Here is a 22,572-nt window from a genome sequence, read left to right as displayed (position 1 = left end):
TGCAGAACCTTTCAAATAAAGAGCCCATTGAGCCGGCCGGTCTCACTGACACACTTCTCTGCGGAAGCGGGTTGTGTTACCGGCCCGGTGCAGGCCTTCAGACCCCAGGGAGGCGGCCTTCCTTGCTGGTCTTCCACTCGGGGTGTGGTCTGGGCAGTCAGTGCCTCCTGACCTTGCCACCCCCATTGCCGGTGGCAGTAAAGACAGCGTGGCCATGGGGATGGCGTCCTTAGAAAGATGGGAGGGCCGGCCAGGACGGCGGCCTGGGACAGACCCTGCCCACACTTGACCAGGGTCAGACCTTTGAGTGAGCGTCTTCGTTTGGCTATCCCCGTGCTGCATGGCTACGTGGACACAGGACTGTGTGTGCGCTCACACATGTGCACGCGTGGCACATACACTCTGAACGGCTCCCTGTGCAGGGATGCTGCAGCTTCTGCGGCCTCGCAGGTGCCGCCAGCAGCCCTTCACCACCCTGTGGAGTCTGCTCACTGTCCTCTGGCCCCGAGGGAGCGAGGCGTGACCCAGCCCCTTCCCGAGACCCATCGGTGCAGCTGAGTGGCCCGGGGCCCCTGCATCCGCACCTGCAGTGGGAACCACAGAGAGACTCAGAGCCACTGGGAAGTGGGCCTGGCGGGCAGCTCAGTTGGTTAGAGCAGGGGTCGGCAAACTGCGGCTCTCGAGCCATGTGCCGCTCAGGAGCCGCGGCTTGCCGCTCTGTTGACTTATAAGTTTGCCGATCCCTGGGATAGGGGCTTAATCACAAGGAACAACAACCGCCTGTAATTATTGGAATCGAGAGTCTAGGTCAGAGGTTGACAAACTCATTAGTCAACAGAGCGGCAAACCGTGCCTTGAGAGGGGCATGCGGCTCCAGAGCCGCAGTTTGCCGACCACTGGGTTAGAGCATTACCCCATACATACCCCAAGGTTGTGGGTTCGATCCTGGGTCAGGGAACATACAAGAATCAACCAATGAATGCACAGATAAGTGGGACAACAAGTCAGTGTCTGTCTCTGGCTCTCTTCCCTCTTCCTCTCTAAAATTGATAACAAGACAAAACACCCAAAGCCACTGTGAGTGGAGTGAGGAATGAAAGGGTGTCGGCCCAGGGCTGGAAACTGGGCTACGTTTGATGAGAAAGGATCTGGGCTGGTCCGTCTGCCCTGGGAGGGGCCTTTGCCCCACTTCTCCCACCTGCCGGCGAGTTCCCCAGTGAGCAGTGGTGGAAAGGGAGGGACTGCCTGTGCGTGCGTGTGTGTGTGTGTGTGTGTGTGTGTGTGTGTGTGAGAGAGAGAGAGAGAGAGAGAGAGAGAGAGAGAGGGGGAGGCCCCTGCATCCCGTCTCCTGCACGCGGTCTGGCTCCCCGGGAAGTCACGTGGGAAAGCGGGTGTGCCAAACAGTGGAGGGGAAGCAGAATCCACTCCCCACCCCCAGTGGGCTGGTGTCCCGTTCAGGCGCTGTGCTGTGTGCTGTCCTTAAACGCCGCCTTTCACAGCGCTTCCCGGTGTCCAGAGCATCCAGTGTGTGTCAGTTCTGGGGGTGCCGTGGCGTGGGGGGTGAGGGGGCTGCGAGCGGCTCCCCAGCAGCCCCGGAGGCGGTGGGGCTCGGCTCCTGTGATAGAGGCCATCAGCCCCCAGGGGTGCGGGCCGGGCCCTGTGGTTTCCGCCAGCGGCCTGCAGGGCAGCCAGGCTGTTTGTGTTTCCAGGGCGGGGAGCGCCCGCTGACAGTGTGGGCGCCAGGTCTCAGGCATGGAGGGCGTCTAGCAGCACCTCCCGCCTCTCCCTAAGCCGGCTGCACGCCTACCCCTGTGGCAACCCACAGTGTCTATGGGCAGCGACCCGGGGCCTGGCCCTGGACTGGGAGCCGCGGGTTTCGATGAGCTGTCAGCCCTCCCAGGCCGCGCCTGGGGCCATGCTACCCGCCCCCCCCCCCGCCCCAGGCACTCCTGGGGGAGCCGCGGACGCCAGTGTCCTGAGAAGGGTGAGGGGGCATGCCTTTCCCGGTGGCTTGTTGGGCCTCCGAGACGGAGGAAGTAGATCTGAGGTCTAAGAAATGGTGAGCAAGGCAATAGATGGTAGGTCAGGGCAAACGTAGAAAATAGTAAAAAAGCCAAAAACCGAGCGCGCCCCCCCCCCCCCCAAGCGTGAAGCCTGAATTCCACCGCGGACCCCTGGAAACTACAACTCCCGTGAGGCTCTGCGCGGCACGCATGCGCCCTGGCATACGCGGCGTGTGGCAGTTCTAGAACGGCGCGGCGGGTGGAGGGCCCGGGCGCCATGTTGGGGCCCAGGGGATAGCGGAGAGACGCTTGAAGCGGCGGGAGCGGAGCGGGAGCGGGTCAGACCTGGGCTGGTAGGAGCCCCGCCCCTCCCGCCTCAGCGGATCATGACCCGGGCAGCGGCCACGGCGGTCGCGGTGGCGGGGAACGTGGCGTGGCCGGGCCAGCGCTAGAGATGATGCCGTTTCCGGTGACAACCCTGGGATCACAGCGGACCCCGCCGCCACCCAAGCTCTATGGCATCTCCTCCCCCATCAGTTTAGCCGCCCCCAAGGAGACAGACTGCATACTTACCCAGAAATTAATTGAAACCCTGAAGCCCTTTGGGGTTTTGGAAGAGGAAGAGGAACTGCAGCGCAGGATTTTAATTTTGGAAAAATTAAATAATCTGGTAAAGGAATGGATAAGAGAAATCAGTGAAAGCAAAAGTCTTCCACCCGCTATAATTGAAAACGTTGGAGGCAAAATCTTTACATTCGGCTCGTACAGATTGGGGGTGCACACGAAAGGGGCCGACATAGACGCGCTGTGCGTTGCACCAAGACACGTCGACCGAAGTGACTTCTTCACTTCTTTCTATGCTAAGTTGAAACTACACGAAGAAGTAAAAGACTTAAGGGCTGTTGAGGAGGCATTTGTGCCAGTTATCAGACTGTGTTTTGATGGGATAGAGATTGATATTTTGTTTGCAAGATTAGCATTGCAGACTATTCCAGAAGATCTGGACCTAAGAGATGACAGTCTGCTTAAAAATTTAGATATTAGATGCATAAGAAGCCTTAATGGTTGCCGGGTAACCGATGAAATCTTACATCTAGTACCAAACATTGACAACTTCAGGTTAACGCTCAGAGCTATCAAACTGTGGGCGAAATGCCACAACATCTACTCCAATATACTGGGCTTCCTGGGAGGCGTTTCCTGGGCCATGCTGGTGGCAAGAACTTGCCAGCTTTATCCAAACGCGGTGGCGTCAACTCTTGTGCGTAAGTTTTTCTTAGTGTTTTCTGAGTGGGAGTGGCCAAACCCGGTGCTCCTGAAGGAGCCCGAAGAACAAAACCTTAACTTGCCTGTATGGGACCCGAGAGTGAACCCCAGCGACAGGTACCACCTCATGCCTATCATCACGCCGGCATACCCGCAACAGAACTCCACGTACAACGTGTCTGTCTCCACAAGGATGGTCATGATCGAGGAGTTTAAGCAGGGCCTCGCTATCACACATGAGATTCTGCTGAGTAAGGCAGAGTGGTCCAAACTTTTTGAAGCTCCAAGCTTCTTTCAAAAGTATAAGCATTACATTGTCCTTCTGGCAAGCGCACCAACAGAAAAGCAGCGGCTGGAGTGGGTGGGCTTGGTAGAATCAAAAATCCGAATCCTGGTGGGAAGCTTGGAGAAGAACGAGTTCATTACACTGGCTCACGTGAACCCTCAGTCATTCCCCGCGCCCAAAGAGAACCCCGACAAGGAAGAGTTTTGCACCATGTGGGTGATTGGGTTAGTGTTAAAAAAGCCAGAAAATTCTGAAGTTCTCAGTATTGACCTCACCTATGACATCCAGTCTTTCACAGACACAGTTTATAGGCAAGCAATAAATAGTAAGATGTTTGAGATGGATATGAAAATCGATGCAATGCATTTAAGAAGAAAGGAGCTTCACCAACTGCTGCCTAATCACGTGCTGCAGAAGAATAAAACGCATTCGATGGAAGATGTCCGATTGACAGCTCTGAATGACAGCAGTCTCGACTCGTCCGCAGACAGTGAGAGCAGCGTGTCTGTGCCTTCGCCTACCAGCACGGTGAAGACTGGCCCGGTGACCGGTGCCTCTCAGGGCAGACACAGCCCTGCTCTGGCTGTAATGGCGGCGTCTGCGACCAGCGTACAGGTTACTGAGGTCACCTTGCAGCAGGCGAACCCCAGCGAGAGCTCGGGGGGTGTGAGTGAGAGCATTCCTCCGACTGCCCCACAGGTAGCCATTTCTCCGCCTCCAAAGCCCACGATCACTAGACTTGTTTCTTCCACACTTCTGGTAAACCACCCGCCCAGGCCTTCCGGGGCCACGGCCACAAACATAGCTAACCCCATAGTAGGAGTCTAGAGGACGTTCTCACCGCACAGAGACGGAAGCACCGAGGACGCTGAGATAGAAGAGGAGCGATCTTGTGAAGAGACAGTACCCTCCATCGGAGTATTCAGACGGCAGCTTCGCTGTTGGCCTGGCAGGAGACATCCAGTAGCAACCTTTCCAATACCCCTGCTCTCCCTGCACATCCTATTCCTGTTAACAAGACTTCAATAAAACAGATTGAACTGATCAAAACAACCTCAAGCTTCCATAAATAATATCTGCCAACTCGATCTGTTGTCTTCAATGCTAAAGGAGGAGAAGGAAGGGTGCCACACTAGAGCAGACTCCAAAGAGATTTAGGCTGACGTGGTAACTCCCTTTGCTGGGCTAATCTTGGTCAGAAGTCCAGGTTAGTACATGAAGCTAGAAGTGCTGCTGTCATTATGTAGATGATTATGTGGCAGCAACAGTTACATTAACTATTTCAAAGGACTGCTTCCCTTAAAGAGAAAATGAGAAAAAAACTCCAGCTGTCTTTGCACCCGTGACTGACTACTGGCCTACGTTTATGTTTGATGCATTGTTGAGGGAAATTTGCCATACAAATTGGTATCAGATATCCTTACATTGATGATGCACTTTATGTGTATGATTAGAGGTGAGAACTAATTTTAGAGGTTTCAGCTTGTTTTAGTTTTTTCCTGAAGCGTTTTCATTATTAAGCTCCACATTGGATACCCCGTGCAGACAAGTTCATCTAGCGCAGTTCCTGGGAGGCAGCTGTAACCCTCTGAAATTAAATGGTAGCTCTTATGCTATATATTTGACATCAAAACAGTGGTTAGTAATCCTCTGGCTTTGATGGGATGTGGTCAAGAAGTGACATTGTTTTTTCTGATAGCACACAATCGGCGATCAAACAGCTAACCTTGTCTTGGAGCTCACAGCTCCGTGTTCTGTTGTCCTTAATCGTTTGTCTTATGACAAGGTAGCCTTGTGTCTCCCGCTGCTTTGCTTTGCTTGTATGCACAGGCGTGCTTGTATGTTGTTTCACAGAAAACCCAGAATGCTAGTATTTTCTTAACATGATATGAAATCAAGTCTGTGGCCGCGAGGCACAAAACAGGACATTTTGGTGCCAGGGCTAATACTTCGGTAACACTTGACTGAAAGTAATGCCAGTGAAATGTTAGTCTCGGGTGGCCACTTGATCTCCACACAGGAGAAGTTTGTGTACTTCCCAGAATACCTGTGTGTGGGGCATTCACGTCCAGTTTAAACAGGTAAGCAGAAAGAGCTTTTCTCCAAGAATTTTATGCCAGTTTTTGTTTACTAAAATTCATCAGTAAATTTTACATCTAAAAAATAATAATTTCTAGCAAGGCCTTGACATCTAGTTGGCTTTCTACTCTTTTGTTTTATCCGACAAACTACTAGGAATACTTTTCTTTAAAAAAAATTTTTTTTTAAAAATATATTTTATTGATTTTGTACAGAGAGGAAGGGAGTGATAGAGAGTTAGAAACATCGATGAGAGAGAGTCATCGATCAGCTGCCTCTTGCACACCTCCTACTGGGATATGCCCGCAACCAAGGTACATGCCCTTGACCGGAATCGAACCCCGGACCTTTCAGTCCCCAAGCTGACGCTCTATCCATTGAGCCAAACTGGTTTCGGCTACTAGGAATACTTTTCAAGAAAACACCACTCATGATTACGCAGAACATCCATGTTCAGAAACGTGAATGACAACAGACACAGGGACTGAAAGCCGTCATAGCCTGAACACAGCACCCTGCCAGGCTCTCCGTTAGTCCACTCTGTCTCCTCCCCTCTCCCTGCATCCGTCTCATCCGTCTCTCTACCGCAGGTGCAGTTTCCACATTAAACTGCAATTCCATAAGCCCTTTCTCTATCCTTGGGGCTAATTTTCCCACCGTTGACTGTAATCCCCTTCTTTTGGGCTAATACTTTAGTAAAACTTGACTGAAAGTAATGCCAATGAAATGTTAGTCTTGGGTGGCCACTTGATCTCCACACATGAGAAGTTTGTGTGCGGTAACTGAGCCTTCTTTTCAGCACACAGTGGGCCTTCCCCACAGCCCAGCTGTGCAGTCCCCGACCGCCTGTGCAGTCCTGAGTCAGGTGTGCCCGGTGCCCAGTGTTGGCAGCAGCTGTGGCATCGGGTGGACATCGCCAGGCACGCATTGAGTCTTGTCTCTGTGTTTACACATTGTCTTACTAAGCCGGGAACTGTTAAATCCTAGTTTCATTACCTGAGTATCAGACTCTTTTTCTCATCTGATGCGTGTAGTGTCTCGTGACGGGAGTTTGCTTTGTCCGAGAGCACCTGCACTTGTATTGTTTCAAGCGCTATTTTGAAAACAGATGCTGCATTTCTCCACTAAAACAACAAAACCCAACAGCGGAGGAGTTAGTGAAGGGACCGAAGCCTGGCGTTACCGGTGCGGATGTTCTACATTGCTCCGGAGGAGGTGAAGCCGCTGCGGACCGCTCTGACTGTGAGCTATAGAATCCATGTTATACTATCAGGGGAAATTATGAAAAGGCCGAAACTTCAAATCCATACAGGTAAAAATTGGAATTTAAAAGTCTTAATCCAAAAGAAGGCAGGAAAGAAAGGGGTCACATAAAACATAGTATAAAAAGAATACCATCTAAGATGGTGGAAATGAAACCAAATATATCTATCACCATGTATAATAATGGACCAAACTTCCTAACTAAAAGGAGATGGTCAGATTCCATGGAAAAACAAACCAGCTGCATGCTGGGGGTTTTTATTTGTTTTTTGTTTTTTAATGAGAGACACACCCAAAATGTAATACGTAATACATAAAAGAATAGAAAGAAGCCCTAACTGGTTTGGCTCAGTGGATAGAGTGTCAGCCTGTGGACTAAAGGGTCCCAGGTTTGATTCCAGTCAAGGGCATGTACCTTGGTTTTAGGCACATCCCCAGTGGGAGGTGTGCAGGAGGCAGCTGATCTATGTTTCTCTCTCATCAATGTTTCTGACTCTCTATTTCTCTCCCTTCCTCTCTGTAAAACAAACAAACAAACAAACAAAAAACAATCAATAAAATATTTTTTTAAAAAGAATGGAAAGAAGAAATATTGATGAAAAGAAATTGTTACATAACAATATCATCCAAACAGATTTCAAAGCAAAAATAATTATGAGGGACAAAAGGACCAGTGCATTAATGAAAGAAGAAAACACAGCAGGAAAACAGAGTGATTCAAAACCGGTTTGCATCTCATTAGCCTCAACATAAGGTAACAAAGATAAATAGAAATTGTCATCGCCGTAGAGGATTTTAAAACACTTGCATTAATGGCATCAAAATGACAAAAAGGGAGCCCGTTTGGAGCTCAGCCGTGATTGGCAAACCTTTTCTGTAGCGCCAGCGGAGAGTGAGCACCTTGTGCTCTGTGAGGCACTCGGTCAGTCTCAACTACTGCCTGCCGCTGCGGGGGAGGCAGCCGGACAGGATGCAGCCGGGCGGCCAGGCTGGGTGTCTCCCACCTCTGGCTGGAGACACCCTAGTGGACAGTTATGGTAGCGCCTGCCACCCAACAATGGGAAGTGCATATTATTCTCAAACTGGGGCCCCAGTGCACGAATACGTGCACCTTGAAAGGAACTGTGGGCCGTGAGGCTGTGGTGAGCAAGGGTGGGTCTTGGCCTATTCTCTGTGCCCCTGCCCAGCCTCTCTGGCTGCGGCCCCCGGTCTCCTTTTTGCTGGCAGCTCTGCTCCCACTGCCGCCACCGCCGCCGCCACTGTTCCCGCGCACTGATGGCACGGCCACTGGGGCTGCCACCAGCAGTGGGTGCGAGTGGGGCCAGTGCCAAGCTATCAGGACTGGCACCCAGTGCTGGTAGTGGGTGTGAGTGCTGGGTGGGACCACAGGGCATAGGAGCAAAGCATTTCCAGTAACCACCAGAGGCTCGCCCGATGACAGCAGCCAGCACCCCATGTTGGTCTGGTGCCCCTGCTCACCTGTTCCTTCCGCCATCCCAACAAGATCGACATCCGCCATGTTCTATGTGCACTCCCTGGTGGTCAGCGCACGTCATAGCGACCGGTTGTTCCACCCTTGGTCTATTTGCATATTAGGGTTTTATATATATAGATAAGCACTGGGCATGTGCAAAAACTAACCCTGTGCTAGATCAGAAAGTAGACAACACCTTTCAAACTGTTAGCTTCACAAGCTTGTTCTGCGATCCCAGGACAGAGTGAGAAGTCAGGAACGGCACAGAGGCCACCGTCCAGGAGACACAACAAAGCTCCTCATGAAGAAAGAGGCCGAGGGACGAGTCTCTTCATTGTGTCAAATAATCAACAGGAGACGGTCTGCTGCGTTCGTAGTGGAGAAACTGAACTAAGATGCAGAGGCGTTTCTTAGAAATCAAGTTCACAGGGATCGCGTGGGAGGCTGCGGAGCGGTGGGGACGCTGACATGGTGATGACCAGGGTGCCCGTCATTCTGATCCTTTTGGGAGACACTGGGTGCTGTCTGGTGCCGGTGACATGCCCATGGCCTGAGTTCCGTTTACTCTGCCAGCAGGTCTCTGCTCTGGCTGTGAGGTCTGAGGGGCTTCGTCTCACTGGTCCCTTTTTCCTCGAGCTGGCCGAGTGTGTGGGTCACCTGGGTGGCCTGTCTGTAACCCTACACGCCCTCCAGTGTGCCATGTAGACGTCACAGCTCCCCCCTACGTCACGGTGTCAGACAGGGGGACTGCCGCCTGGGTCACCAGGAGAGTCTGCAGCGTGTTCTGTAGTGGTTAAAGCGGCAGTACCCACAGATGCACACGGGCTGACACACGGGTGGCATGCAGTCGACAGAGGAGAGCGGCGAGATTGAAGGACCATAGTTACATGATGGACGTAGTCAGCCATAATGTGGAAGGTACGGGAAATGACAGGGAAGAGTGTGAGTATAATTCACACGCGGTTTAACTCAGGTTACAGACATGTGGTGCAGCCGTGGCTGCAAAGCAAGGGGATGTGACACCCGGCTCCAGCCCGGGACCCTCGGAGGGGGAGGGGGAGCCAGAGGTGCAGTTATGAGCATGCAGCCAGACTGCAGTGGCCGCTCTCTTGGAGGTGTGAGGGGGTGAAATGGTGTTTGTTTTATCCTTAGACTGAGTTACATATGTGTTCGTGTGTGTGAACTACTTTGTAATTTATAAATCCAAGTGATACCTTAAAAGTGGTATCAGGCTCTAGCTGGTTTGGCTCAGTGGATAGAGCATCAGTCTGTGGACTGAAGAGTCCGGGGTTCGATTCCAGTCAAGGGCACATGCCTGGGTTGTGGGTTCAATCCCCAGTAGGGGGCGTACAGGAGGCAGCTGATCAGTGATTCTCTCTCATCATCGATGTTTCTGTCCCTCCCTCCCTCTCCCTTCCTCTCTGAAATAAGTATGTATTTGTAAAAAATTGGTACCGTTAGGAATCACACCTGGTCGGAAGCAGTAGCTGAGCACACTCGGCTTCTGCCTCGCACGGAGGGCGTGGTCAGCACTGACCGATGCCCCTGCTGGTACCCACAGACCCGGCTTCCTCGACGTTCGGCCCCACCATCCTCAGGTCACCCCGAGGTCACCTCAGGATGCAGGGTGATTGCAGGGCCACTTACTGTGGGAGAAGGGAGGGTCCGGCAAAGGCATCCCTGCACGCCGCCCTCCTTCCCTGAGCCCGGAAGTCCCCGCAGGGACGCCCCTCCCCTCCCCTGCCCGGGACGTGGCCCCGGAGCTGCATGTGCTGCAGGGCCCTCACCTCACCGCCACTCACCGTCTGCGGGGGGGCCGGGGGGCGCGGCGGGGACAGCAAGGCAGAGAGAGGGCCGGACACAGCGCCCACAGCTAGATGCCCAGACTCTCCCACCCCACGCGCGGCCACGGAAAGGCACCGTGGGTCGGGGTCAGCACGACAGGAGGGCCGCAGCTGTAACGCACACGAGAAACCGGGCCCTGCCTGCATCACCAGTGCAAGGAACAGCCTGACCCGGCGCAGACGGCACAGCGGGGAGGCCGGGGAGGGAGCAGCTGGCGGATGGTGGGAGCGGCCAGGCTGGCGCAGGGACAGAAGACGGGACAGTCTCCGGAGCCGGTGAGCAGAGCTGCGAGCACAGGGCAGGCTGACAGGACTGTGGACCCCGGGCCAGCAGTCAGCACGCTCCACGCGTGGATTCTCCCAGGAGAGCTCCCCACCAGCGCCACTCGCCACCCGGAGCCGAGCAGCCCTGCGGGAGCCACGGGAGCCGCGTGAAAACAGCCGACCAGAACCAGAGGAAGCGAAGCCGCAGAGACAGCCCTAGGGTGACCGGCCAGCTCTGTCCCGCTTCCCAGGACACAGAGAAGCAGCCTCTGCGGAACAGCGCCGCCCGCACCGAGCCAGAGCCGGGGGTCTCAGAGAAGAGGACCGGCCACGGTCACTTCCGCATGCGGGCATGAGAACCGAACCCGGACCGGACGTGTGTCCACACCGCCGCCAGGTGGGCGGCCTGGAAGGCAGGTGACTTACCCCTGAAAAGCTGGCCATGGCATGGCCTCAGCGCCTCTGCTCAGGGTGCACTGTGTGTCCTCACCCCCGGCGAGGACTTAACCCCGTGCACGTGACCTCAGTCCCGGCATCGTCCGTGACCCAGCTGTGGCAGTGGCACCCGCCATTCCACACATCCCCCCGTTTCTCCATGGAATGCCCTGCAGTGAGCAGGAATGAGCACCAACGTGATCTGATTAAAAGGGCAAGCTGGAGCACTGGCCAGTGTTGCTCAGTGGGTAGAGCATTGGCCTGTGTTTGATCAGGTCTAGGGCACATGCCCCGGTTTTGGGCTCGATCCTCAGTGGGGGGCGTGCAGGAGGCAGCTTACCAGTGATCCTCTCATCACTGATGTTTCTACCTCCCTCCCTCTCCCTTCCTCTCTGAAATCAATAAAAATATAAAAAACAAAACAAAAAACAAGCTGGAGAAGGATACATACCCCGTGGTCCCATTTCATCAGAGTTTAAAAAACTTACAGAATGCACCGGTACTTTCCAGAGGTGCTTCAGGTGTGTCCGATCGCAGTCGGACCTGAGCGTGTGCACGAATGCTCGCGTGGGAGCCCCGGCAGCCCCCTTCTCCCTGGTGGGCGAGGACGGCCTTCCCTCTCCCCGCCCGGCACGTCCTGCTGAGGCACGCCTGTGGGTGCCTGGGAGGCCTCGGGCTATACCGATGGGGGGGGAGGTCAGACGCAGGTGGCTGACAGGAGGGGGAACTCGGGGTGGGGGTAGAGGGGGGTGGGCTGGGCACACCAAGCTGCTGGCGTCCTCGCCATCAGAAGAGCCCACCTCGGGGGTGGGAGAGGCCTGGGCGGCCCTCTGGCTGCATTAGCGCTGGTTCGCCTTAAAGGAGGGCGCCTCACACAGAGGGAGGGGAAGGCACCGAATCCCGCGCCCCGCACCCTGGCCCTCAGAGCAGGCGGTGGCTTCCGAGCAGCTGACCAAACAGGATGGCAGCCCCAGTGCTGCCGGGCCGGAGCCGGGCCTGACGGAGAGCCATCCTCACTCCACCGGACACACATCCCAGCAGCTCCCTCCCGCCTGGCCCCTCCGCGGGGGAGGGCCCCCCACACGGGTGGGGTGGGGGATGGGCTTTGCTTTCTGGCTGCACCACTGGGCCCCTGAAACAGGCAGTGCTTTCAGGGCGCAAGTGCTGGGGAGACCCTACCTTCAGGCCGGTGGCGGAGGCGGAGGCGCGGAGGAAGGGCTGCGCTCCCTCTGCTGCTGGCGGGACTCGTTCCGTGGCCGCAGGGCCTGGGCTGCGGGCTGCGGGCTGCGGGGGTCCCAGGCCCCCGCCGCGGCCTGCTGGGAGCGCCGCCTCTGCTTCTCCAGGCGCGGGGTCAGGCCCACCTGGCCAGCCGGAGCGGGAGCAGGACTAGTCCCACCTGCGCGCCTCCTGGCGCAGGGCGCCCGGGCTCACGCAGCGCGCTGGGCAGGGCCTGCTCCGGGGCGGTCAGGGCCATCATCTGGCCACCAGTCTGCCCTCCGGCCCCAGGCTCGTGTCCACATTCGTATCCCCTCCCGGCTCCCGGAGTCTCCTCCAGACCCTGGCGTGGAAGTAAGGGGAAGCAGCTGTGCCGGGAGGGAGCGCCCGGCCGGCACGGGGTGGGCAGGTGTAGGCAGCGTGGCGTTCTGTGTCACAGCCGCACACCCGTGGCTGGAACAGCGCCCAGCCCGCGGGGTCCCGGGGCTCAGGAGTCTGCGTCCGCCCGGCAGGCCGGGCCTTCCTGCAGGCGAGGGCCGCTCCACCCGGCTCCGCTGGCCTCCGTCTCTTTCCGGCTGCTGCTGGCTTCTCCCGGCTTCTCCCAGCTCATGCAGACTCACAGCGGTCCTTCCGGAACCCCAAGGAGGCGAAATGTGTCTGCTCCATCCCCGCGCCCCCTTCCCCCCCAACCACTAGGCCCTCACACCTCGCTGCTGCCTGCCGGGCGGTCCCGGACACAGGCCGCTCCCGTCCCAGAGGCAGAGCGGGCATCGCTCCGGGCTGCGGAGTGTGACATGTAACACGCAGCTCATTTTCACCGGAGGGAGGTCCGCGCACGGCTGAAGCCCGTCCTCAGCGGTCCGCGGCCGGCGCCCCCCGCCCAGGGACTCCGTGCGGCGTGGACTGCCGCTCTTTGGCGTGGCTCCTCAGCATGGCCCGGCCGCTCTGCCCTCCCGTCAGCGCTGTGCCTTCCTCTGGAGTGCCGCTCTCCCCCTCCCATGCCAGCCCGCCCCCTGCCCAGAGACCTGGTTTGGGGAGGAGCTGGGTTCAGCCCGCACAGCGGGAGGTGGTGCAGGTCCTTGCCTGCACACCCAGCTTTTGGTTCTGTGACGTCAGCTGTTGCCGTTGCTGTCACGTGTTCGCTCTTTTCTCAGCTCCTCCCACTAACCCCGCACTCGCTCTGCCAGCGATCTTCCCGCCTTCCCGGCTCCAGCTGCTGCCGCCCAGAGCCACGCGTGGCATTTTAGAGCGAAAGCACTTTTCTTCCCGGAATTCTGAGGCCGAGTCCGTTCTCCCAGCTTCCAGCCTGAGCCCGCCCCCGGCCGCTGCCGGCCCCTCCACCCCCTAAGCACGTGTGCTCCCGCTGCGCCACAGCCTCGCTCTGAAAGGTGCGTTTTCCCTGTGCCCAGCTTTCACTTTAAAATCAGTTGTCGCACGATCCTATTCACGTGTCTCCCGAAGTGTTTACTGAGATCATTGGACCGCGCCCGCTGGCCACTTTCTCCGTCTCCGCCTTTGAGCCCTCCGGCGGGCGGGGCAGAGCTGACCGGCCCCTCGCCTGCCTCCTTCCTCCGCCCGGAGCTGGTCCTCCCGGCCTGAGCGGCTCTCTGGCCCTCCTCTCCCAGTGTCTGCTCTGCTGTCAGGGCTCTCCCAGCTCTCCTCCAGCCTGCAGTGAGCGTGGGAGCCCGGCCGGGGCAGGGAGGGAAGAAAGCTAGCAGGTGGCCCCCGTGGCCGCGGGTGGCTCTGGACGAGGCCGGCTCCGGCTCCGGCTCCGGCTCCGGCTCCCGGCTCCGGCTCCCGGCTCCCGGCTCCGGCTCCGGCTCCGGCTCCCGGCTCCCGGCTCCCGGCTGGGCCCAGGAGCGCGCCGGGCAGAGTGGGGGCGGCCTTGCCCTGAGCTTGCTGGCGTGCGGAGGAGGAGCCCACCCCACCCCATGTCCCTGGAGGAGGGCTCAGCGGCATCCGGGAGCAGACCGGCCTGCGGTGTGAGCCCAGACCATCCCTGCTCGGCCGCACCGCCCTTCCCGCCCGGCCCGGGAGCTCCGTGTCCCCGCGCTGACTCACGGCTTCAGCACGTTATCTGCTCCGGTTCCGCTGACTCCTGCGTCAGCGTGTTATCTGCTCAGGTTCCGCTCTCCTCCTAGGTGCCTGGCTCCTCCCAGGAGGAGGGTGAGGGCTCCTGTGGGGCCCTGGACACGGGGCTCCTCCACCCTTCACACGTGACTCCCCGCGGCCAGCGCTGACCCTTCACGTGTGACTCCCCTGGCCAGTGCTCATCCTTCACGTGTGACTCCCCATGATCAGTGCTCACCCTTCACACATGACTCCTCGCGGTGAGCGCTCACCCTTCACACGTGACTCCCCGCGGCCAGCGCTGACCCTTCACGTGTGACTCCCCTGGCCAGTGCTCACCCTTCACATGTGACTCCCCGCGGTCAGCGCTCACCCTTCACATATGACTCCCCACGATCAGTGCTCACCCTTCACACATGATTCCCCGCGGTCAGCGCTCACCCTTCACATGTGACTCCCTGTGGCCAGCGCTGACCCTTCATGTGTGACTCCCCTGGCCAGTGCTCATCCTTCACGTGTGACTCACTGCGGCCAGCGCTGACCCTTCATGTGTGACTCCCCTGGCCAGTGCTCATCCTTTACACGTGTGACTCCCCTCGGCCAGTGCTCACCCTTCACACGTGACTCCCCTGGTCAGTGCTCACCCTTCACACATGACTCCCCTGGTCAGTGCTCACCCTTCACATGTGACTCCCCTGGTCAGTGCTCACCCTTCACGTGTGGCTTCCCGCGGTGAGCGCTCACCCTTCACACGTGACCCCCCTGGTCAGTGCTCACTGTGGCCCGGCGCCATGCGAATCGGGAGAGGAGGAGGAAGGAGAGCAGGTCTCCTGGAGAGGATGATTCCTGTGTGGCGGTGCCTCCACCCGGGCCTCCTCTCAGTGCTGCTTATTCCTTCATCACTGACCCGCCCGCCCACGCCTGTTCCCTCACCACTGACGTCCTCACCATGTGCACTCCCCGTGCAGGCGTGTGCCCGGCGTGTCCCTGCGCTGGCGGACGGTTTTCCGTGTTCTCTGAGTGATGCTCACCCACATCACTTCCCAGAAATGCTGGGCTCCTCCTGATGGTTTCTGCAGGACGGAGCTGACATGCACATTCCCGGGGAGGAGGGAGACACTGTGGACACAGAGAGACTTGTATCTTAATCCTGGAGCCCGGTGCACAAAATTGGTGCATGGGGAGGGTCCCTAGGCCTGGCTGGTGATCAGGGCCTCCCGCCTCCTCCCTCACTCACTACCTCAGCACCGCTGGTCACCGGCCATGTTCTGTGCCGCCCCCTGGTGGTCAGTGCACGTCATAGCGAGCGATTGACTCCCATTCTCCTCGTTAAACTCCTGAGGGGACACTGCAGATTAGCCTTTTATAGAGAGGAGGTTGGCGTTGCCGCCAGCATCTGGATGGCTGTCTTTACTTTGGGGGGACCACGGCCAGTGCACATCCCACCGGCACTTTCTGAGAGTCCCCCCTCACCCTGGTGGCCGTGACCCGGCACTCAGCCCTCTGCTGTCGGACAGGAAGAACGTGTTTCGGTTTGTGTCCTGTGGCCTTGGAGCGTGGTGTTTCCTCTCCCCGCTCTGAGCCTGTGTCCACTCTGTGTCTGAGGCTGAGCGCAGGAACACGGGTGCAGGTACTTACCAGCGATGTGTGCGCCGGGACCGGCCGGCCCTGAGAACACGGCTGTGGAGCCCCGGTCCCCCCCAAGGGGTGTGAGCCTGCCTCGCGTGCTCTGGAAGAGAGAGGTCGGCCAGGGAGGGGTCGGGGCCCCGTCAGGCTGCAGGAGCCAATTCCGACCCGCCAGCCCCCGCAGCCGGGCCTGAGGCCTCCGTCCGGAGTGGGGGAGCAGCAGGAGCAGCGGGCAGGCAGGCCCGGCGGTGGCAGTGGCGGTGGCACGGCAGGTGGACTCCCGGCCTGAGCTCCTGGGAAGCTGCTTCTCTTCCCAGCGCTGTCCCCCAGCAGCGGCTGCTTCCGGAGGGTGCAGAGGCCTCTCCCCAGCAGCAAGGGCGTCTGCGCAACTTCCTGTGGGGAGACAGGGGGGGGGGCGCTAGAGGGGGGCGCAGAGAGTCTCGTGGCTCGGGTGCCACCCACTGCTTCTGGAGGGGTCCTGCCCCGGAGCCTGGCGCTCGGAGGGCTCGCTCCGGCCACGAGGAGGCGACGGGGCGGGATGCCAGGCCGTGGTCCTCGCCGCCCGCTTGCTGTGCCTCCCGGTATGCCTTCGCAGCTCGGGCCTCCCAGGCCCTGTCACCCCGATTCCTTCAGTAGAGGGGAGAAGGGTGCCTCGGACATTGGGACGACCCGCCAGAGGTGACGTAAAGCTCCTGACCACAGGAGTTAAGATAACACGAGCGAAATGCGTACGCAGAGGGGTTACGTCTGAGACCCCTGGAGTGGCTCCCGCCCCCTCCGCCCCCGGCGGCCAGGACACCAGGACACTGGGCTGGACCGAGCGGCGTCTGAGACTCCGTGGTTCTGAGTGGGGCTGGGCCGCTCGCCATGGGTGCGGGACCCCAGCTGCAGGAGTGGGGCCCTGGGGTAGGGCCCCGGACCTCCCGCTGCGACTGAGGCCACCTGGGGAAGGGCTGGGGCGCTGGAGCACGTCGTGGCTGGTTTTCAATGTCGCTTCGCTTTGCTTCGCTTCGGTACGGCCCAGGGTCTGTGCGCGGCCCCAAGCCCTCTGTGCTCACTGCTCCCCTACCCCACCTGCTCCTCCTGCTCCTCCTGCTCCCCCTGCTCCTGCCCCCGCCTGCTCCCCCTGCCCCCACCTACTCCCCTTGCCCCATCCTGCTCCCCCTGCCCCTCCACCTGCTCCCCCTGCCCCCACCTACTCCCCTTGCCCCTGCCTGCTCCCCTCCCCCCACCTTCTCCCCCTGCTCCCCCTCCTCCTCCTGCCCCCACCTTCTCCCCCTTCTCCTTCTGCCCCCAGCTGCTCCCCCTGCCCCCACCTACTCCCCCGCCTCCACCTGCTCCTACCTGCTCCCCTTGCACCCCTCCTGGCCCCTCCTTGCCCCTATCCCGCAGGCCCCTCCTGCCTGGCTGCCCCTCCTTGCCCCCCCCTGCTGGCTCCTCCCAGCCCCTCCTGCCCGGCTGCCCCTCCTGCGGCTGCCGGCCGGCCGGCTCTGCGGCAGACGCAGACGGAGCAGCTGCGCCACTGGCAGCGCGCACCGCGGCCTCCTGCCTCCTGGGCTGCGGCGGCAGGCTCCTCCCGAGGCAGGTCCTCCTCGCGCTTGCTGGGCTCCCACTCCCCCCGCTCCCCCTGCTCCCCCCCGCTCCCCCGCTCCCCCCGCTCCCCCCCGCTCTCCCCGCTCCGGTTCGGCCGCTCGCCTGCCCTCCGTCCTCTGCCTTTGCTTCATCTGGTGTAGCGGAGGTCTGGGGGGGATGGGAGAGGGGACGGGAGGGCACGGGAGGGCACGGGAGGGGCTCAGGATGAGCGGGCAGCGGGGCAGGTGGGGAGCTGGGCTCGGGCTGTTCAGCGATCCGGCGGCCGCTTCCTGGTGGAGAAGGCTGTCTCATGGGGTGTGTGTGCACACGTATGTGTGCGCACACATGCATGCATGTACGTGTGTGCTGACTGGGCAGTACGGGGGCAGCCTCGGGAAGGAGCAGCCAAGCTGTCCTAGGAGACCAGCTGGCTCACCGCTTCTCCTTGTAAAGCGGGGAACCAACGGCCTCTCATCATCACAGTGCACACGCCTGCGCGCGCGCACACACACACGCCCGTAGGAGGGCCAGGAGGGCGGGCAGGCTCTGGGCCGGTGTGACACCTGCATGTGACCAGCGGCTGATGCTGCGGTGGGCTTGGCTCGAGGGGAGGGCGCCAGGCTCTGGCAGTGCCAGGGGCAGGACAGCGGGGCTCCTGGCTCTGGGGCGGGGGTGCCCGGCCTGGTGGGAGGACCGAGGGGGCGGATCCTGGGGGCCCGGACAGGCGGCAGCGCCGTGCCCGTTAGGAGAGGCGGCTCCTGAGCGGGGAGTCAGGGCCGGGGCCCAGCCTCCATGGCTCTGGCTGCTCACCTGTGTGGCTTCTGTTTCAGGGATAAACGCCCAAGCCCGGAGGCTGCAGCGGAGCCGCGCCAAGGGCACCCCAACCTTGGCCTCGGGGGACGCCCGGAGCCCCCCTGCACCCCTGCTCCGCCGCTCGGCCAGTGAGACCAGCCTGGGCCCTGCCGCCCAGGAGCCCGGCCAGGACGCCATGCGCTACTCCCTGTACGAGTCGCCCCACCTGCTGCTCCTGCAGGGCTACAGCCAGCAGCATGTGAGCCACCCCGAGCTGCCCCGAGGCCCGCCCGCCGCCCCGGCCCCCCCTCCCCCCCCAAGCTGTTCCCGCCTGTGCGGCTGAGCACGCTCCCCCTGCTGCCAGCGCTCGGTCACACTGGCGGCAAAGCTGGACCGGCTGGGGGCTGGGCCCGCGTCCGGCCTCTCCTCTCCTGCTCGGGCCCTCGCTGGGCCTGGGGCCACCAGCTGCCCTGGGAAAGCTCCTCCCGGGACGGGGGCACCGTGAGGGCAGGCGGGAGCAGCCGTTGGGAAGGGTGTCCGGGGCGGGCCGACGGACAGGCGGTGCTTGCCTTCCAGGACAGCCTGGTGTACGTGCTGAACCGGGAGCGGCACACCGTGGGCCAGAGGACGCCCTCCAGCAAGCCCAGCATCAGCCTCTCGGCGCCCGACATCCTGCCGCTGCACTGCACCCTCCGCCGGCGCCGCCCCTCCGGCCGCGAGCCGCCGGGGGGCCTGCTGGTCCTGGAGCCGCTGCCGGGCGCGCCCGTAGCCGTCAACTTCGCGGCGGTGGGGGGCCGCACCGTGGTCCTGCGCCACGGGGACCTGCTGTCGCTGGGCCTCTACTACCTGCTGCTGTTCAAGGAGCCCGCGCAGGCCCAGCCGCTGCCCGCGCCCGCCCTGGCCCGCCTGCAGGCCCTGCCCCACAGCTGCCGCGTGTGCGGCGCCCAGCTCCGCGCCCAGGACGCGCGGCCGCGGCAGCTGTGCCTGGAGTTCGAGCCCGGCGCGGAGGACGCGCTGCTGCAGCGCATCATGACGCTGGTGGAGCCGGGCGGCGCCGACCACAAGCTGACGCCCGCCTTCCTGCTCTGCCTCTGCGTGCAGCACTCCGCCACCCGCCTCCCGCCCGGCTCCTTCGGCCAGCTCCTGCTCAAGATCGCCAAGGCGATCCGTGACACCGTCTGGGTCAGTCTGGGCCGGGCAGCCAGGGGCCCCGGGGGGCAGTGGCTGCAGGAGGACGCCCCGAGCCCCACCTCGGGCCTGTCCAGCCTCCAGCCGGGCGCGCTGTGGCCCTGCACCCTCCGGGGCGGCCGCACTTCCTGAGCTTTGGTCCCGTGTCCTCCCCGGCCCTGCCTGGCCCCCACGGCCTGGGAACAAGGTGCCGGGAGCCGGAGCCCCATGCGGCCTGGGTGCCCGTGCTTCCTGCCGACCCCACTGCGGGGGCGGGGGGGGGGCAACAGGACCGGCCAGTCCCTCTGGGCATGGAAACCCCCAGGGCGGCCCCTGGGCTGCGCCCCTGAGCCTCCCAGGAAGAGCTGGCTGGCCCGGCTGGGATGTGCAAACAGCATGAACCTTCAGGCCCCGCGATGCCGCGTTGACGCTGGGGCTGATGTTAAGCAGAGTCTCCTCCGCACGCGTGACGTCCTGACCCGGCCGGAGGCCAGGGAGCCGGCGGCGGAGGCAGTCCTTGGTGGGAAAGGCGAGGTCACACTCGGTGACGGACGGGAGGCGTGAGATCCCGGGGGAAATGCGCTCCTGCCCCAGGCCTGGGTGCAGAGCCGCGTCTGAGCGCGCGTTTCCAGGCGGACGTCCTGGCCATGCCGGCTCCGGGTGCTCACGCTCTGTGCTTTGTGATCGCAGGAGAAGACCAAGGAGCTGGCGGAGAAGCAGGCGCCCCTGTAAGTACCTCCCTGCGTCTCCCCCACGCGGCCGCCGGCCCAGGTGGACCAGTGCGTCCGGCCCGCCGGCCCGGGCCAGCCGTGTGCCGGCACACTGTCCCCGCCCGAGCGGCCTTTCTGCCCCTTAACGCTGCCCTGACCTTTGCGGTGAGGACCCTTTCAGTGTGCGGTGCGCACGCTGGCACGGCCGTGACGCACGGAGCTCTGGTGCGGGCAGTGATGGGTGCATCGCTCACTGACGAGCCGCCCCCCTTTCCGCTCTGAGTCAGGCTGGGCTCTCTAGACCAGCGGCCGCCAGCCTTTCGGACCCCACCCACCGACCACCAGTCGTCCACGGGCCACTGGCTGGCGACCGCTGGGCCAGACTCCCCGTGGAACCGGGCAGAGCCGGTCCGGCTGGGATCGGCTCATTTCGCCTGCGCCGTGTGTTTGGGCCCCACCTGCTGCGGAGTCTTGCAGGAGGCCCTTCCCTCCTGAGGGCGGAGCAACATCCCTGTCGCACGCACACCAGGCACCACCCCCCCATCGCTGGCGCTGCGCCTGACCCCACACTGACCGCACACCGTGGTCGCTGCGGGCAGAGCCACGGGCACCCTCTTGAGGTCTGGATAGACACCCAGCAGCTCTAATCTGTGAGGACGTTTTCCAAAGTGGCCCCCCCATGGCACGCCCCCCAGCAGTGCGCAGGCTCCCGCCCCATCCTGGCCAGCACCTTCCCGCCTCTCTCCATGGCAGCCACCCTGACAGGCTCTGGCTCCTGTGAGCACCTTTTGTGCCTGCCTTCCGGCGTCTGTGGGTCCTCGGGGAGCCGTGCACTGAGACGCTCGCTGTCTTTGAGCTGGAGGATGGGTGTCTGTGTGAGCGGCAGCGGCTCCTTTACTCGGAGTGAGCCGTACCGACTGCTCTGCAAACACCTCCTGTTCGCGGGCCCTCCCGGTGGGGCCTCGCTGAGCAGTGGACGGCCTGCTTGTCTGTTTTCCTCTGGGGTCACAGCCATGACATCGGCCACTGCGTGCTGCCCAGCCTGTGCCCATAGCGTCTGTGCCCTGGATGCTGACCTCGCTGGAATTGGCCCGAGCGCCACTGGCCACACCTGGGCCAGGCTCTCAGGAGGGCTGCCTGGGCCTTGGGGTTCTGGTGAAATGGGAGAGGCGACGGAAGAGCCAGGTTAACCCTTTTCTAATGACACACCCCGTGCCCGTGCGCACATGCATGCCCTCAGCCCAGCGTGAGTAGCGCCGGGAGGGAGCACCCGGCCCCTGGACGGTGGCGCGAGCTGTGCCTGCTGCGCAGAGTGACACGGAGACACGGAGCCAGTCCTTCCTCCGGGAGGCGCAGGCCCCTCGTGGACAGAGAGTGGAATGACGTCAGGAGAAGGAGACCCTGGTGCACAGGAGAGGGGGGTGGGGGACAGAGAGCCCGAGGTCCCCGTGGCCACCCGCTGCTCAGCAAGGACCCCACAGGGCGGCCAGCCCGGCCTCTGGGCACGCCTCGGCCTCGCTCTGCAGGAGCCGGTCGCTGCGGGCGGTCAGAGATCTCCCTCTGGTGCACACGCCCATCGCACACACCGACCTCCGGGGTGGGAGATGGCTCACCAGTCCCTGCTCAGGGCAGCCACCGGCCCCTTCCGCTGAGGCTGGCGGCGGCCTGGCCGGCGCTGTAGACAGGCATGCATCTTCCTCTGGTTCCCCAGCCTCGCTCGCTGACAGTCGCAGTTGTTGCTAGTGTCCCGCCGAAGGCGCGCCCCCGGGAAGGCGGTGCCCGCTGACCGCGTCTCTCCCGCAGCCAGGAGCCCGTGACGGCGGCCGGCAGCGGCCTGGCCGGCCTGCTGCCCGAGCTGCGGCACGTGCTGCTGTGGATGGCCAACGCCGTGGAGCTCCTGTACTTCGTGCAGCAGCAGGGCCCCGTGTACATGCAGGGCCTGGAGCAGGGGCCCGGCGCCTCAGGTAGGCCGCGCGGCGGGGCCGTGGTCTCGGGACACACAGACCTGTGGGCCCCTGGACCTGCCGCCCCGAGCACTGTCTGTCTGTCTGCACCGCTGCCCACCGCTGTGAAGAGTGCCCGGGGCCACGGGGACCTCAGGCTCCCTGTCCGGGGACACGGGTCCCTGCCCACGGCCTTGGCAGCTCCAGAGAGAAGGCAGGAGCATGAGAGCCGTGCGGGCACGTCGAGCTCAGAGCTCGATGCGGGGACGAGGTGCTGAGAACTCGGCGGGGGGCCTGGGAGGCCCCGGGGCCGCGTGGGATTTCAGGGTGTGTGTCTGACGAGGACTGTGCGGGGCCGGAGCCGGAGCTGCGCAGGCGCGCAGGGCCGTCTGCAGGGGACAGGGTTGACAGCGGGCACCGGGGGCTGGGGCGCCCACAGCCTCTCTCGGCCTCGGCAAAAACAAGGCTCGCCCTTCCCTGGCGTCGGGACCTCAGCCTGTCCCGGCTGCACCGAAACTGGAGGGGCCCTGCATGGGGGGCCCGGGCTGCAGCCAGGAGGGGCA

The 22,572-nt window shown here is 61.6% G+C and overlaps 2 protein-coding genes across 2 annotated transcripts in view; both read left to right on the top strand.

The window, feature by feature from the left end:
- RADIL (Rap associating with DIL domain) overlaps positions 1 to 22,572 on the top strand; it is a 36,551-nt gene that overhangs the window by 5,437 nt on the left and 8,542 nt on the right. The window contains exons 3-6 of the mRNA XM_036423447.2: positions 18,228 to 18,448; positions 18,766 to 19,371; positions 20,047 to 20,084; positions 21,870 to 22,030. Of these exons, the coding sequence (XP_036279340.1) occupies positions 18,228 to 18,448; positions 18,766 to 19,371; positions 20,047 to 20,084; positions 21,870 to 22,030 (1,026 nt within the window). The remainder of the gene's footprint in view (positions 1 to 18,227; positions 18,449 to 18,765; positions 19,372 to 20,046; positions 20,085 to 21,869; positions 22,031 to 22,572) is intronic.
- On the top strand, positions 1,651 to 4,600 carry PAPOLB (poly(A) polymerase beta). The gene has a single exon (XM_036423456.2). It carries the CDS (start codon positions 2,458 to 2,460, stop codon positions 4,381 to 4,383), a length of 1,926 nt encoding a protein of 641 aa, XP_036279349.1. The 5' UTR covers positions 1,651 to 2,457; the 3' UTR covers positions 4,384 to 4,600.

The sequence above is a fragment of the Pipistrellus kuhlii genome, unplaced genomic scaffold (assembly GCF_014108245.1).
Source record: "Pipistrellus kuhlii isolate mPipKuh1 unplaced genomic scaffold, mPipKuh1.p scaffold_m20_p_8, whole genome shotgun sequence".
In the NCBI taxonomy this organism is placed as follows: domain Eukaryota; kingdom Metazoa; phylum Chordata; class Mammalia; order Chiroptera; family Vespertilionidae; genus Pipistrellus; species Pipistrellus kuhlii.
Note: the sequence above shows the minus strand (reverse complement) of the source record. Positions and strands in the feature narration are given on the sequence as shown.